At 41.0% G+C, this 14,359-nt stretch overlaps 1 protein-coding gene across 1 annotated transcript; it reads right to left on the reverse strand.

Moving 5' to 3' along the window:
- Positions 1-950: 950 nt before the first annotated feature.
- LOC117946809 (galanin receptor type 1-like) lies at positions 951-12,284 on the reverse strand. The gene is made up of 3 exons (XM_034875196.1): positions 11,282-12,284; positions 11,130-11,195; positions 951-2,216 (listed from the first exon to the last, which is right to left on the reverse strand). The coding sequence occupies exons 1-3, from the start codon at positions 11,945-11,947 to the stop codon at positions 1,896-1,898; spliced, it is 1,053 nt and encodes a 350-aa protein (XP_034731087.1). The 5' UTR covers positions 11,948-12,284; the 3' UTR covers positions 951-1,895.
- Between the last annotated feature and the right edge of the window lie 2,075 nt (positions 12,285-14,359).

Raw genomic sequence — 14,359 nt, forward strand, 5'->3', positions numbered from 1 at the left:
CAGTCCTGTATAGTAATAAATGAGCATCGCATATGCCCCGCTATACAGTCCATCGACTGCCCCTCCTCTGCTCTCTAGCAACAATCCTTTAACATTGAGGATGAGAGACTGCTGATTACACTGATTTGTTCCTCTCGGGATTGAAAATTCTGAAAATCCCCGCCCCCTCAAAAACTTAAACTCATCTTGGAATCTTTTTTCTGTCAAAAGTGAATAAAGCATGTGGCACATTCCTTTAAGTCCACAACTTCCAAAGATGTACTTAAAATACTGTGCGATACTGCAGGTCCTAGGTAAAGGTCCCGTATTGTTTAGGTTAAATAATCGTATTATGCTGAGGTAAAAGCTGCTGTGTGGAGGCTTGGCACGTCACTAATAGCATACAACATCTGAATTCTCCACCTCCACGGGATCTCCTGTTAAGATTGTTTTATGTTCAGAAAGATGGCTACCAGAAAGGGTCCAAAAAATGGTGCATTAAGCTTTATATACATCCAACAGCCTGGCTCAGACACACAGTATGACACAATCTGAAAACTGCCAACATTACATAACAGCCAAATAAAGAGTGAGGCTTTCACAGGCGTATGGAAATATCAGCTTCAGTGTCTATAATATTTACAACCACATTTAAAATACAGGCATAGTAAGTGCAATGACAATGGTCCTGGTTTTTATTCTTATGTACAGTCAGCAGTGTCACCTGCAAAATGTAATCAATTACTCTTTACATTCCTTATGTTGCTTAGAGAAGCTCCGACGTAGCTTTAAACAACTCCACGCACACACAGACACACAGAGACACACACACACACACACACACACAAACGTTGCATCTTATGTATTTAACATGTGCAGCAATAGAAAGCACATTGTTGCAGTTTAAAGATGGAGTCAGCGAGTCTGGGGGGGGGGGGGGGGGGGGGGGGGGTTAATGGCCTAATGTTTGAACACTAGAACACACTTTTTTTCCTCGTACACACAGAGCGGACTGCTAACAGACCGTGAGGAGGTGTTTTCTGAATTTGACTAAAAGTATTTTGGATTATTATCGCTAACTCCACCTTTAACAAGAGGCCAGACTACACTTTGTGTTGTGCATTTTACATTGTCTGAATTTACAACATATACAGTCATGATTTTGAGTTACTAGGAGTCACATGTCTTCTCTTTTCAAAGAGGCTAGCGGCCTGGAGCCTCTGCGTGAAGCTATCCAAGCTAATAAGTCCCGGACCAGTTTCTTTACTGAACGCACATCCCGCCATGTATCACCCTCCTCCTGTTGAGACAGAAAACAAGCCAAGCCACTAGCGTCCCAGTAACAGAACATTACTGGGATTAATAAGTGTAGTGTGTTTACTGAATTTGAAATGATAAGCCATTCCTTTGTTTCTGAAAAAAAAAATCCCAATTCTGTAAAACGTTCTTCAGGCAAAAAAGACACATTCAAACAGTATAATAATGCCATAATAATCTTGAAAAAGTCTTCCAATTGAGATTTTAAATCCGTTTGAAATGTAAAAGAACAATTACCTCCTATTTTGTATGTATTGGCTTGCAAATATACCGCGATGTGACGTGTAAAATAGTGTCTACATTCAAAACAAGTTTTACTTGAGGGTAATTTTCCTGAGTTCCACACCCCACAGGTTTGTATTATGAAAGAAGGGAACAGAGACTGATCAAAGAGGAACTAAGCATTCCCTGCAGCCACAGAGGCATTACCTTCTCCAGTCGAGGTATAATGAACAGCGCTTATGTGAAACAGCACAGCTGTAGCAATACCCAAGCAACCATACTTATGTACATCAAAGAAAACCTCTCATGTCTGATGGCTCTGTCACTATGACTTCACACAGTCTCCATAGTCCATGTCACCACACACACCCGACCAGTCAGACGTTGGTGCAGTTGGTGGAGGGCGGAGTGTCTGCTTTGCTGCGGATCTCCTTGATGTCGTTGAGCGGGGAGTCACTTGTCCCGATCTGGCATTTGAACACCTGCTTGTAAGCCTTCCTGAAGTTCTCCGACAGGAAGGCGTAGATGACCGGGTTGACAGACGAGTTGCTGTAAGCGAGGCAGTGGGCGGCCACCCGTAACACGAAGGAGGCCTGGTTCAGCGGGAAGGTCCCGAACTCCACCCACAGGTGAACCACGTGATGAGGGAGCCAAGAAATGCAGAACACCACCACCACCACCAGCACCGTCTGAGCCGTCTGGGAGGGGGACAGAGAACAGAGAGAAGTAGGAAATAGATTTAGTTGGTTCTAGCGGTGGGGGAGTGTGGACGTAAGGGTAGCTAGTGCCCCTGTAATATTAGGCCTTGACCCCCCCCTTACTTTGACAAATCTGTTCATACATTTTTGACCCCACCTTTATCCCCAAAGAGGGAATTATATTCATGTGCAGTGATGAATAAAACCTAGATTAACACTGAATGACTATTGTTGTGAATATCCTTGTTATATGTGTATTGTTTGTCTTTTATAGAACCAATCCAATGGAGGGTTGGTGTTGTGTAACACTTTGGTACCCCTAAAATCCCATGTGGTGGGACAGTGGTGGCATTAAGGTTAGAGAAGCGAGCTTGTGACCAGGAGGTCGTTGGTTCAATCCCCAGACCGACAGGATAAATCTGGGTGGGGAAGTAAAAGAGCAGCACTTGTCTCTCCCTCATTACCACCAGTGAGGTGCACTTAGACACCCCCCCCCCCCCCCCCCCCCCCCCCCCCCCTCAAATCCCGCTAAACCAGCAGATCAGACTGTGGTTTGAGTAGCTTTCAGGCATGAATGTGTAACTGTCATCGTTGCAAATGAGAATCAGTTCTCAATTGGCTCACCTGGATAAATAAAGGTTAAATTTAAAAGAAGAAATGGTGTAGTGCTTTTCATCTGCCAGTGAATCAGTTCCCTCAGAGACAACAGTGACAAAATGAATGCTGTTCTAAGGTTTAAGTCTCAGGATAAAAGTGGTGCTGGCAGGTATGTGGTTTGAGTTTGTTTACCATAAATAGCTGCATGCTGTGGCTGGAAACAAGGTTCCCAATAAAAAATTAAAAAACAATGGGGGAAAAAATGCAAAAATGCTCATTGACTTATATTATGTTAGAAGGTTATGTTGTTGGCTTGGTTTATCTCTCTGTATGTTTGTTTGTCAGCAGGATTACAGAAAAACAAATTGCCTGATTGTTTTTTTGTAACAATTTTTTTTTTTAAACAATATAACCATTAACACCGCCCAGATTGGAGTTAAATGCATCTCCACCCACCTAAACAAAAATCAAGATAAGATGACACAGTAAATACAATATTTAAGACCACACAACTAAATAATAGCAAAATAGACAATAAACTATAGAGCAAACGAACATATGTATAAATGATAACACCATAAACCCATCCTACACGTCCCTCCCCAACACAAAGCTATAGGAGCCATCCTGAAAAACTCAAGTACCTTCCCCATTAATCTGATTTGTTTCTATAACATCTTGTTATATTTCCATAACCTAGCCATCTCGCAAGCCTTGAGTTCACAGCATTCCTTTATTCCGCCATCTTCTCAAAACATATGTCCGGGTATCATTTAACTACATTGGACAGATTCGTATGTGCTTATCTATTCCGCCTATTGATCCATGTCCTAGAACAAAGGGTGGAGAATGGGCCATGGGAGAAGCAATTACATTAAATTACATATTTGGAGTGGATTCGAATCACGGGGTGGTTAAACAAATACTTTGTCACTTCCGTTTTCCAACATTTATTGTTTCTTTCAGTCTCATGCTCTCATCGGTACAACAGCAGCCGGCAGCTGTTTTCAGTGAAAATGTTCTGAGAAATCCACTGTGCTATACCTGCTTATCACCAAACGTCAAACAGACCGAGTTATATTAGGAACTAGCTAGATAGTGAACATGGTGGAGCACATGGAGCCAGACATTTCCCTCAAACAGAGTTGAAAATAGAGTAAATATTGGACTTAAATGCATCAGGTGGCCGGAAACACAACGCCAAATGTCTCCCCAATAAATGTTGCTCCGTGTGTGCTGCATGTGTAAACAGGCAACTGTTGCTAGCATTTAACGTTCACATTAGCAACTTCATAAGATGATGATTTATTGGTGTTGTTTGTAAGTGGCAAAAAAAAGGATTACATTAATTAAGAAAATGAGTACAGAACAATACAGTAAAATGAACACAGACAAAAGTCTTTATGGCAAAAAGCTTTCTAAACTTTCCAGCTCAGACCAAAATAAAAAGTGTTGTACAGTTGTAGCCTAAAACTCTCCACTGGCGAGCAGTTCTTACAGTCAAGTATGGCATTAATTTATTGATCATGTCAATAAATGTCACATGTCACTCAGTGGACCGTGTGCAGTTTGAAATGAAAGGTCAACATTGGCCAGAACAGCGGCGATCCTAAGACAATAAGCAAGTGTCCACACACACACAGACACACACACACTCACACTGGTTCCCACAGAGCAGCATGTTAATAACATATCTTCACCTCAACCCCCTGAGAGCCATCAGTTATTAGGCTAATCTTAGGCAAACAGCAGCATCCCCACAGGAAGACAAAACTAATAAAAATCATGGCGTCCTGTTTATTCATTTATTTTTCTGTAGCTATGGTTTTGTTTCATGTCTGAAATGTGAAGTTCTAGTTAGACACTTCATGGGTTACGCTATTGTGTTATGGTTGTTGCAATATTATTATTTTTCTTTATTTTTTATTTTGTGCAAAGAAGGGTATGTTGTGTGTCAACCCAGTTTCAAGGCAGTTTGTCAAATGTTGTAATTAATCTGCTGGCACGTTTTTCGTGATATCAACACGTTTTTTTAAACTACTGTATTTCAATGGGAAGCATTTTTTCTGCCAGGCGGGCTGCAGCAGAGAAGCTATATTAAGCTTGGCTATTATTGGTAATTTTTGTCCTATAACCGCCGTTTTGATCAACATTTATTCACGAGATCTTATCGCGGTTCATTCTTTTCATGTTATTATTTCGGACTTAATTGCTTTGTGTTTATTGATCTTTTTTTCAAACTATAACGCTGCATCTATCAACATTGCTTTACATATTATCATGGTATTCATTTCTTCTTCTCTTCTATTATTATTCATTTCATCGTATTACCGGTGAAATGTTACCGTATGCACGCTACGATATGATCAGAGCGGGTCGCATGCGAAGCCCATATCCCACAATGCAATGTGAGCATTCATATCAGGTTGCCCAGTTTTGTTCCAGTCAGTTATGCACCATAATAAAGCAAAAATCAGCAGAATACTCCAAGAAGTGACGTAGTAATTACCGCTTTGCGTCTGCGAAAGATTGCAGAAGTGAGAATGTTTACAATAACAACACCTTTTTTCAAATCTGTTTCTTTTTAAACAGGTATTAGAGTGGGGGGGGTGATTTACTTCACTTTGAGGACCCTCACTGGCATGGGGGTCCCCAGGCGTGAGGTCTTGAGTTGGACCCTCATGACGGTTTGCTTTGCATTTAGGGGACTTTAAAGTTATTGAACTTAGAATGATGCTGAATCAATTGAAAGTTAACAATTTGTTTTGTAAATGTCCATTAAATGTTACTTTAAATTACTAGTGAAGCCACTTAGAAATGAATGTGTGATGTTGAGTGACGCTGTTAGTTCCTTCAGTTAGCGTAGCGTTACTCAGATCGGGATCACTAACACTCAAATAAGTTTCTCCTTCACAGACAAGCTGTTCGGTCGTTGGCTGTCCCTGTTTCAGTTTAGGGATGTTGTTAATCAATTTTAAGGCGACTTGGCCAAATATTCCATTTTCCTAATTGGTCCACCACCATCTGTGTGTGCCGTCTGGATGCTTGACAGACTCATACCATTGAGAGAAAAATACAGTAATTACAAGCCATTAAACCTCTTCCTCTGCACTGAAAATCCATTAAAGTGCTCATATTATTCTTTTTGGCTTTTTCTCTTTCCTTTATGGTGTTATATATCTTATTTGTACATGTTGTAGGGTTACAAAGTGAAAAAGCCCAAAGTCCACCCCAAAGGAACTGTTCAGCAACTTCTCCAAACAGCTCCATTGTAGTCCAGCCTTACTTTTGTGACAAACGTGCATCACTTTGTAACGCGTTATAATGCACGCCTAGCTGCTAGCATGGCACACCATCATACTCTGCTTCTGAGAGGCTAGTAGTGCTGATCTAAGAACTGCACATGGACCTAGGTCAGCACTACTGCCAACAAAGATGGAATAGAAGTGAGATGTCTCACTCCGTAGTTAAAACAGAGAGCTCAACACACAGGGTTAAAAGAGGAGCAGCAGCAATGAGCAGTACAACAAAAATATGGTTTTTTTTTTATAATGAAACAATGTAAACCTATTCTGATATAACCTCTTAGTACAATTATGAACCTGAAAATGAGCATAATATGAGCACTTTAAAAGATTATTATTTGCCAAGAAAAGGGAACTCCAACGCTGGTATTTCCAAGAACAAGTCATAAATTTGAGTAAAAAGAAAAAGTAAAACAGTTCAGACAAAAAAAACCAGTAGGGGAAAGATATTTACAGAAAACTAATTTATCTTACGCACAAAGGACGTCTAGGAAATTGTAATGCTTTTTGAGGGGAGACTTGGCTTTTGAGGATGTCTCGTTTGACTTTTGGAGGCTGACGGATTCCTACTGATGGTGATAAGAAGTTTGCATGGGGAGTAACCTTGCTTTTCCCAGCTGTCACTGATGTTATAATTCACAGGCCAGGTGGTGAGCTAAAGAGAGCAGAGTGAACCACACAAACTATTGATTAAGCACTTATTTGAACAAATTCTCCCTGCTTTCCACCAAGGACACCATGTGGCCCGCTTGCAATTAAGGCATTTATCTCATTTGTCCATTTGTGAAAAGCACCCTTGACATATCCGCTGATAGTAATATGAAAGCCCACAAAATGGCACCAACTAACTTCATAGTTACTTGATAGCACTACTCTGCTTCAGAACAACCACGATTTTCCCTTGAGACAACCTATTTAAAGCCTAAATAGATACTGGATGTCTTTCTTGCCGAGAATTAGACGAAAGATTGATTTCCCTCTCATATCGGTACAGTAAATATGAAGCTGCCATCTGGAGCTAGCTGGCATGGCTTAGCATCAAGACTGGAAGCAGTCCAAAGATTTACAAAATACTGCTACGGACAACTTTTTGCCCTTGCATTTACGATGGTTCAACTTTTTTTTATTTGCTGCCACGGGTCGGCGTATAACCATGGCAACCCCATCAACTACACTGAGAGAAATGATAGAAGGGAAAAAAGTTTTTGCTTGACTTGGTCAAACACTTTCTCAATTTACAGCTAAAAACATTTTAATTCTAGAAATAGGCAATGCAATAACATAATCTTAATTCATATTTGATCCTTGCTGCCCAGTTTGACTAGCCAGGTTGACACCAGGGTCTGGGGAAGGTTCATTCAAAGCCCATTTCCAAAAAAGCGTCACCAACGGATGTCGCTCAAATGCTTCTGGGCGCAGTTGAATAGTCCTCCAACCAGTCAGACCAACGATCCGGGAGACGTAGCACCGATAGAGGCTACAAAGGGTTGAATGTAAACAAAAAGCTGCGCTATCGTCATTGTGTAAAGCTCGCCTCAACGGTTGTGATTGGTGCCTCAATTTGGGAAAAATTAGAAATGGGTTGCAATGGGCTCTTGGCCAAACAGACTTGCAGAGCAAATCCCAAATCTGCAGGAAGTTCGTCAGGGTTTTCTCAGACTACAGTTTGACCGCAGTTCACGAGCAATCATTTACCCTGAGCTGGAGACTCCGCAGGTCTGATTGGTTGTTAATCTTTGGGCATGGTGGAATCTTGCAAATGCTATGAGGAGACCCAGATGGAGACAAAGAGACCTCCTTTTTTCACATATTAAGTACTACTGTCAGGATGTAATGACAGTTTCAATAAATATGACAATAAGCTCTCTCTTTTTTAAACGTACCTACTAAAGCTTTGAAAGAGTCACTGCTGCTGGCCAAGAAATAATGTTGTCCCTCACATAACTGTAAAAATGCAACTTTCTGTTATTACATTTTGGTATTATTATGCATCCATAATTGCAACCACTTTCTTTACAGGGTTGCCGATCCCAGCTGACATTATACAGACACACACGGATGGCAGCGCCAACATGCAAAGCACTGGCCTGATAGCCAGGCTAGCAGTTTTTGGTCTTTATGCTAAGCTAACCTGCTGCTGTAGCTTCATATTTACAGTGCAGACATGAGAGTGTAATCTCTTTCTATGGTCAAAAAAGCAAACAAGTGTAGTTTGCGGACTTTGGGGCTATTCCTTTACATAAACAGTAAAGATTGTAAACGCAAAGATTGATTATAAGGACTATCATTCCTATGTATTTGACATTTTAAGACAGCTAGAAGACACTGTATTGTCATTTCTGTAACAATGACCATCAATGTGTGAGACAGTCTTGTCAGCTTTTTGCAGTATCTCCATTTGAGCACCTGTTTTCCAAACTTCGTAGTTTCACCCCTTCAGCCCCCCCACCCACGCACTCTTAAATCATTTTTTTGTTCTGCTTACCACCTACGTCATTTCTCCGTCACATTGCGTACCCCTGGGGGTACACATTACCCCAGTTGGGGAACCAATGTGTTAGAGTGCAGAGAAAGCAGCCAGGGAGTCACAGTGACCTGTAACAGGACAGGTGTCTTGTCAACATTTGTTTCCTCTTCAAAATGTGCTTTGCCTGGCAGCCCTTTCACGTAGATTTAACCATGGAAGGAAGTGAAAGCTGCTTTGAGTGATGGCTTTCTATTGTTGTTTATTATTCTTTTCAAGGCACCCTATTGGTCTATTAATTGTTTGAGTATGATGACTAGGTTTCCTGTGTATTATTCTATAATATTTTGTTACTGTGTTTTCCAGTGAGACTCTATAGTGTGACAGGCTGTTGCTGAAAAAGAGTATGCACACCCACCCAACCAACCTCCCTTCTTAAATAAATGTTTAATAATACATAAAATAACAATAAATTTGCCAATATATTATCCATTGCCCACTGATTTTAAAAAGGGACATACTGTACCCTACTGTGCATGGAAGTAATTAGGTAAGTAGGTAAGTAAAAGGTATTCATAATACACTTTAGGACATAAGAAACATTCAAGAGAACATAAGACAAAACGTTTAGGAGTTGTTTGCATTTCTTTAAACCAAACTCGATCATCTTGGACTTAGACAATTCAGAAATGTCAGCTATATAATGTAGATGGATACATTCATACATGGCATAAAAGTGAATCTGAATACAGAAAACAAAGTTGTTGGCCACATATGCAGGAGCCTGGCTGTGCCATGCTCTATAAGAGTGAGAATTTTGAACTGAATCCCATGTGCGACTGGGAGTCAGTGAAGAGTCTTAAGAACAGAGACTGTCTATTAGTCTTCTTGTTATCATCAAACATGTTCTATGACGCACAATGAAAAAACAGAGACCACAATGAAACAAAGCATTTGGCACCATACGTGTATATTCACTGAAAAGTAAATCTGCATGTTGCAGCTTCCAGAGTCAGATAAAACAATGAAGTTGTTACCTCCGTACTCAGGTTTACTATGTGTGTCCATCAGTCAGTTCTGACATTAGTTATAGTTTAACAGTAGCTAGCCTATCAAGGTTATTATAGAGGTGGGGTTTAAAGCACCGTTTGCCAACTGTTTGTCACACAGCTGTCAATGTGACATTCCCACTGTGTAGTCTCGATCAGTAGCCTGCTCCGTATAGTGAGCACTGTAAATCATCAGAATATGTGGTGTTCCTGTTTTAAGCCTCATGCAATAAAGCATGTAGAGCGGTGCATATCAAAGCACTTTCAGATAGACAGAGAGACAATCAAGCGGGCGACAGCAGATAAACGGCTCTCAGGGAAGCTTAATGACCTCCCCCGGGAAAAAAAGCGAGGCTACATGGCGGCTTGATTGCACGCTGCCTTTTGGCCACTTTGCCGGAGCGTGCCTGGTAACAGTAACAATTATAAAATTAATATTCATCGTTTTGGCCCTAAGGAACAACAGAGCCAATGGGAATAGTTTCCTCCGACTGCCTGTTGAGTTGGAGGAAATGTTAGAGCATATGGTGCAGACGGACTAGATTAACGTCCGCAGCACTGTGGGTCTGTGTGGCTGTGATATATCGTCCTGAAAAGGCCAAGAACCCTGACCCCTGCTTTAAATGGAACCACATGTCCACATAAGAACATGTGGCTGCTTAGTGAACTGTGAATTGCACAGATCCAGATGGATGGAGGGTATCTCAGTGCAGGTACCCCTTGGTGAATTCTTTTGCCATCATAGTCACTATCATTTGCGCCCTTATCATCATCCCAATGATGGAAGCGGCCACTTGTATGTAAAAATGTATTACACAAGGAATATTTTCAATGATTTTTATTTGATTTTAATCAAGTATATTTTAGTGTTAAAAACATCATTTAAATATGAACATGTCCGTCAAACATACAATAAGCCTATATGTCAAATCCACATATACCTCAAATATAGAAGCAACCTGTTAAATTAATAATTATGTAATTATTCCAGCACCATTTACACTTTTGCATCGCCCTATTGTAGTGAGGTTTACGCTAATAAAGCTTTTTTTCATGTGTGTATCTACATATGTGTATACATATGTAAGTATGCATAAGTGTGTGTGTATAGGCACTTTTTTATATTCACACTTATATCTGTACATAGTAGTCAAATGTCTGCCTTGTACAGCTTTGTTCTCCTCGTTGTTAGCCGTGCTGTCTATTTCTCTCTGTGTACTTTGAGAGCAACCAAAAGCCAGAGTCAAATTCCTCTTCCGTGTTCACACTTACTTGGCCATCAATTAGCTGATTCCGATTTTGAATACATTACTTTCACAGGCTATGAACTTAAAAGTGTGCCATTCCACAGTCAAATTGCATATTGATGTAATTCAACAAGAAATCACCCCATCTGTCCATCTGTTATCCAGTGTTTATTCAGTGTGTGTTACTGATTGCAGTTTGCTAACATATCCACGACACTCCCACCCTTCCAAAAAGACAGCTTAATACATACCTTTTTCTTTGATGCCTCTGACTTTTTAGACATATTTCTTAGTTTTTTGTGCAAGTGATTTAAGACCTGTAAGCCAAGAAATAAAGGTAAGATTTCAGTTTTTTATTTTATAGTCTCCATATTTATTGCAGAGTGTGAATAGCTTTTCTTACCTTTGCATAGCAGAAGGAAATCAGCAGCAGGGGCAACACATAACCAAAAACAAAGGTGCAAACGACATAGACTTTCTTCTGGTTTTGATTGGGCCACCATTCCCAGCAGAAGGTGTGATTCTCTCCTCGGTGGAAAAGGTTCTGGTAATACATGACGGGCGCAGCCATGGCCAGAGAGAGGATCCAAATCACCACCACCCCGATCAAAGCATGCTTCGCCACCCGGATGTAGGAGGACTTTCTGGAGTGCACGATGGCAATGTATCGGTCCACGGACATGGCTGACAGAGTGAAGATGCTCACCAGCATGGACACGGTGAAGAAATAGTGGATGAATTTGCAGATGAATGCGCCCAGGACCCACGTTGGCATCATGTAGATGGTGGACTGGAAAGGGATGCAGAAGAGCAGGTAGGACAGGTCTGCGATGCTCAGGTTGAGGATGAATATGTTAGTGGTGCTCCGTGGTTTCCCTGGTTTGCTCCGCGCCAGCACGGTGATCACCATGGAGTTGCCCAGCACGCCGAGCGTAAAGATGAGCCCGAAAACCAGCAGCGTGATGAAATTATCCGTGCCGATCCCGAATAAAAGTTTCTGGTCCTCTTCCTTCGATCTGCTGAGGTTCCATGGCTCTTCCCAGACCCAAACAGACTCCGATAAGTTCATGGTTTATTTTTTCCCCTTTGGATAAACTTGAAACGTTGCAAATAAAAAGAACCTATTGGAGGACTGTGCCTCGCTGCTGCTGCTTCATGACAATTTAAGAGTCTGTGGTCCCGTGCGTCTTCATGAGCTCTCCAGTGGACACTGCTTTCTTGTATCTTTATTTTTTGTAAATCCCTCGTTCTATTTGTTCACTACTCACATTAGTAATACGTGTGAACACCGCGATGTACTTGCCTCTGCGCGTCTTGGAGTCTGTCCTTGTGCGCTCCTGATGCGTCTGCGCACCGTCCGCGCTCATCCACACTGGAACAAGTCTTTGCGTGTGGACTTTTCCCTCCTCACATTATAGCGGGAGCTGGGCTGTGCCAATTCACGTCAGCACCCAGTGTAGCTGAGGGGAAAAAGGGAATATTTGTCTGGGTACCTTTTGTTTCTAAAAAATCACTTGTGTTCAATTTGGATGCCAGAGGGCAGAGGCCAAAGTCATTTTCTGACTCGGACCAAATTAGTTCTGACACGTATAGCTCCGGTGCAAATGCCATTTTTTTTGCATGGATTGGGAAAATTCCTATGAACCACTCAACAATCTTGCGTCTTGGTACGGTCTTATGTGATGTTTCATTCTCCTATCATAAAGGGGGAATATGCTTTATGAAAACGTCAAAAGGTTCGACGTTATTTCAGCTATTAGACATGAATGAAAAATGTATATAAAGCAACAACGTTTGGTACATCTGTGATGTGAGTGGGGGTCAAGATGCCATGGCAGCTGCAGTGTACCAACATGATTATGTACAGGAAAAGTGCTTCATAATCAGCAAAGGGATCCGACATCTCTGGAAGTTACATTAAAAACAAAATATGGACTGATATTTTGGATTTGTTATTGACTCACAGCTATGGTTGTGCACATTGGCGATTTTAGACCCTTTATAGGGGGGCTGAAGCCCCACTAAATTTTATCTCGGCCCCTCGTATTGTAATAATATTAAAAAAACGTTAGAATTTGCAAACTTTTCAGTGACAGAGGACAAACAATTACAGGTTCAATGTGCTTGAAACAGGTTTAATATCCTGAGTTGTTGTTGCCGATGCTTTGCACCTGTAACCCAGTCAAGGAAAGGGACACTTCCGGCGCAGAACTACCCTACGGGTTAATTACGAATGTGTACTGAGTCAACTGTTCTCTGGGATTTGTTTTCATGCTAATTGAATGGGTCTCTAGCTTGAAACAAGCTAGCGTAAATTGGTGATTAGCTTCTAACGCTACCTTTCAGGGCATAGGGTAAATTGTTATTTTATACCACTAACAAGGCTCAAAATAGCACCGCACGTCAATAGCAGCATAATGGGGGTCCCTCCATGTAAACCGTAGCATTGAGAACTTCAGTTCATAAAAAAACTAGATCAAAAAGACCGTAGCGTTCATGTTCACATGCAGAAGCCATCTTGGAAAACAGTCTAGAGGAGTCGAACGACGAGCCCTGTGCAACCGACACTTTGCAATTTCTTTTTTTAATGAAACATATAATCTGTCACTGCAACCTACCATATCTTCTCAGATGTCAGTTTGAGGTCTTGACATAATTTTTTGTCAGGTCCAAAAATCCAAAAAATACACTTAAAACTGAGCAAATCCTCACAGCTGAGAGGCTGTAACCAGGTCCTGTCTGGCGTTTTTGCTGTAAAAAGACTTAAAGTGCTCATATTATGATCAATTTCAGGTTCATAATTGTATTTAGAGGTTATATAAGAAGAAGTTTACATGGTTTAATTTTCAAAAACACCATATTTTTGTTGTACTGCACATTGCTGCTGCTCCTCTTTTCACCCTGTGTGTTGAGCTCTCTGTTTTAGCTACAGAGTTATCTCACTTCTGTTCCATCTTTGTTGGGAGTTACACATGCGCGGTAGATGATAGATACCCAACCTGAGCCCGACGGGACCGGACTATCTGCATCTAAAATGTTATTCAATATTAGGTACATCAAAATACACTTAAAGTACAACAAGTCAAAGTACTTGTTATGCACAATGGCCCATTTCACAATAACATATATTATATTACAGGATTACAAATAATAATGCATTCATGTGTACATCACTTTAATGTTGCAGCTGGTAAAGGTTAAAAGTACATTATTTGCTTCCAAAATGTAGTAGAGCTAAAGTTGTACTTAAAAGAGAATTCTGCTTGATTCCAACACGTAGCTCTATAGTTTGGAAATTTAGGGTGCTGTCAGTAGAGAAAAGCATAAAACCAATCGGTGCTGCCTACACCGTGTTATCCTCCTGCTAGAGTTAGCACCCAACAGGCTCCAACAGGGCAAGTTCCAAACGTGTTTTACCCTCTTAACATGTTCAAAATGTCATTACAAGTTCTTTTTTTTATGTCAGCAATAATAGCTTTTT

This window comes from Etheostoma cragini, chromosome 6, assembly GCF_013103735.1.
Source record: "Etheostoma cragini isolate CJK2018 chromosome 6, CSU_Ecrag_1.0, whole genome shotgun sequence".
NCBI classification, from domain to species: Eukaryota; Metazoa; Chordata; class Actinopteri; order Perciformes; family Percidae; genus Etheostoma; species Etheostoma cragini.

Excerpts from the sequence above, each read along its gene's own strand:
- LOC117946809 (XM_034875196.1), bottom strand. The coding sequence starts at position 11,947 with ATGAACTTATCGGAGTCTGTTTGGGTCTGGGAAGAGCCATGGAACCTC. Across the intron at positions 11,196-11,281 it reads TTTCCTTCTGCTATGCAAAG|GTCTTAAATCACTTGCACAA; the intron begins GTAAGAAAAGCT and ends CTTGGCTTACAG. Across the intron at positions 2,217-11,129 it reads CAGAGGCATCAAAGAAAAAG|ACGGCTCAGACGGTGCTGGT; the intron begins GTATGTATTAAG and ends TCCCCCTCCCAG.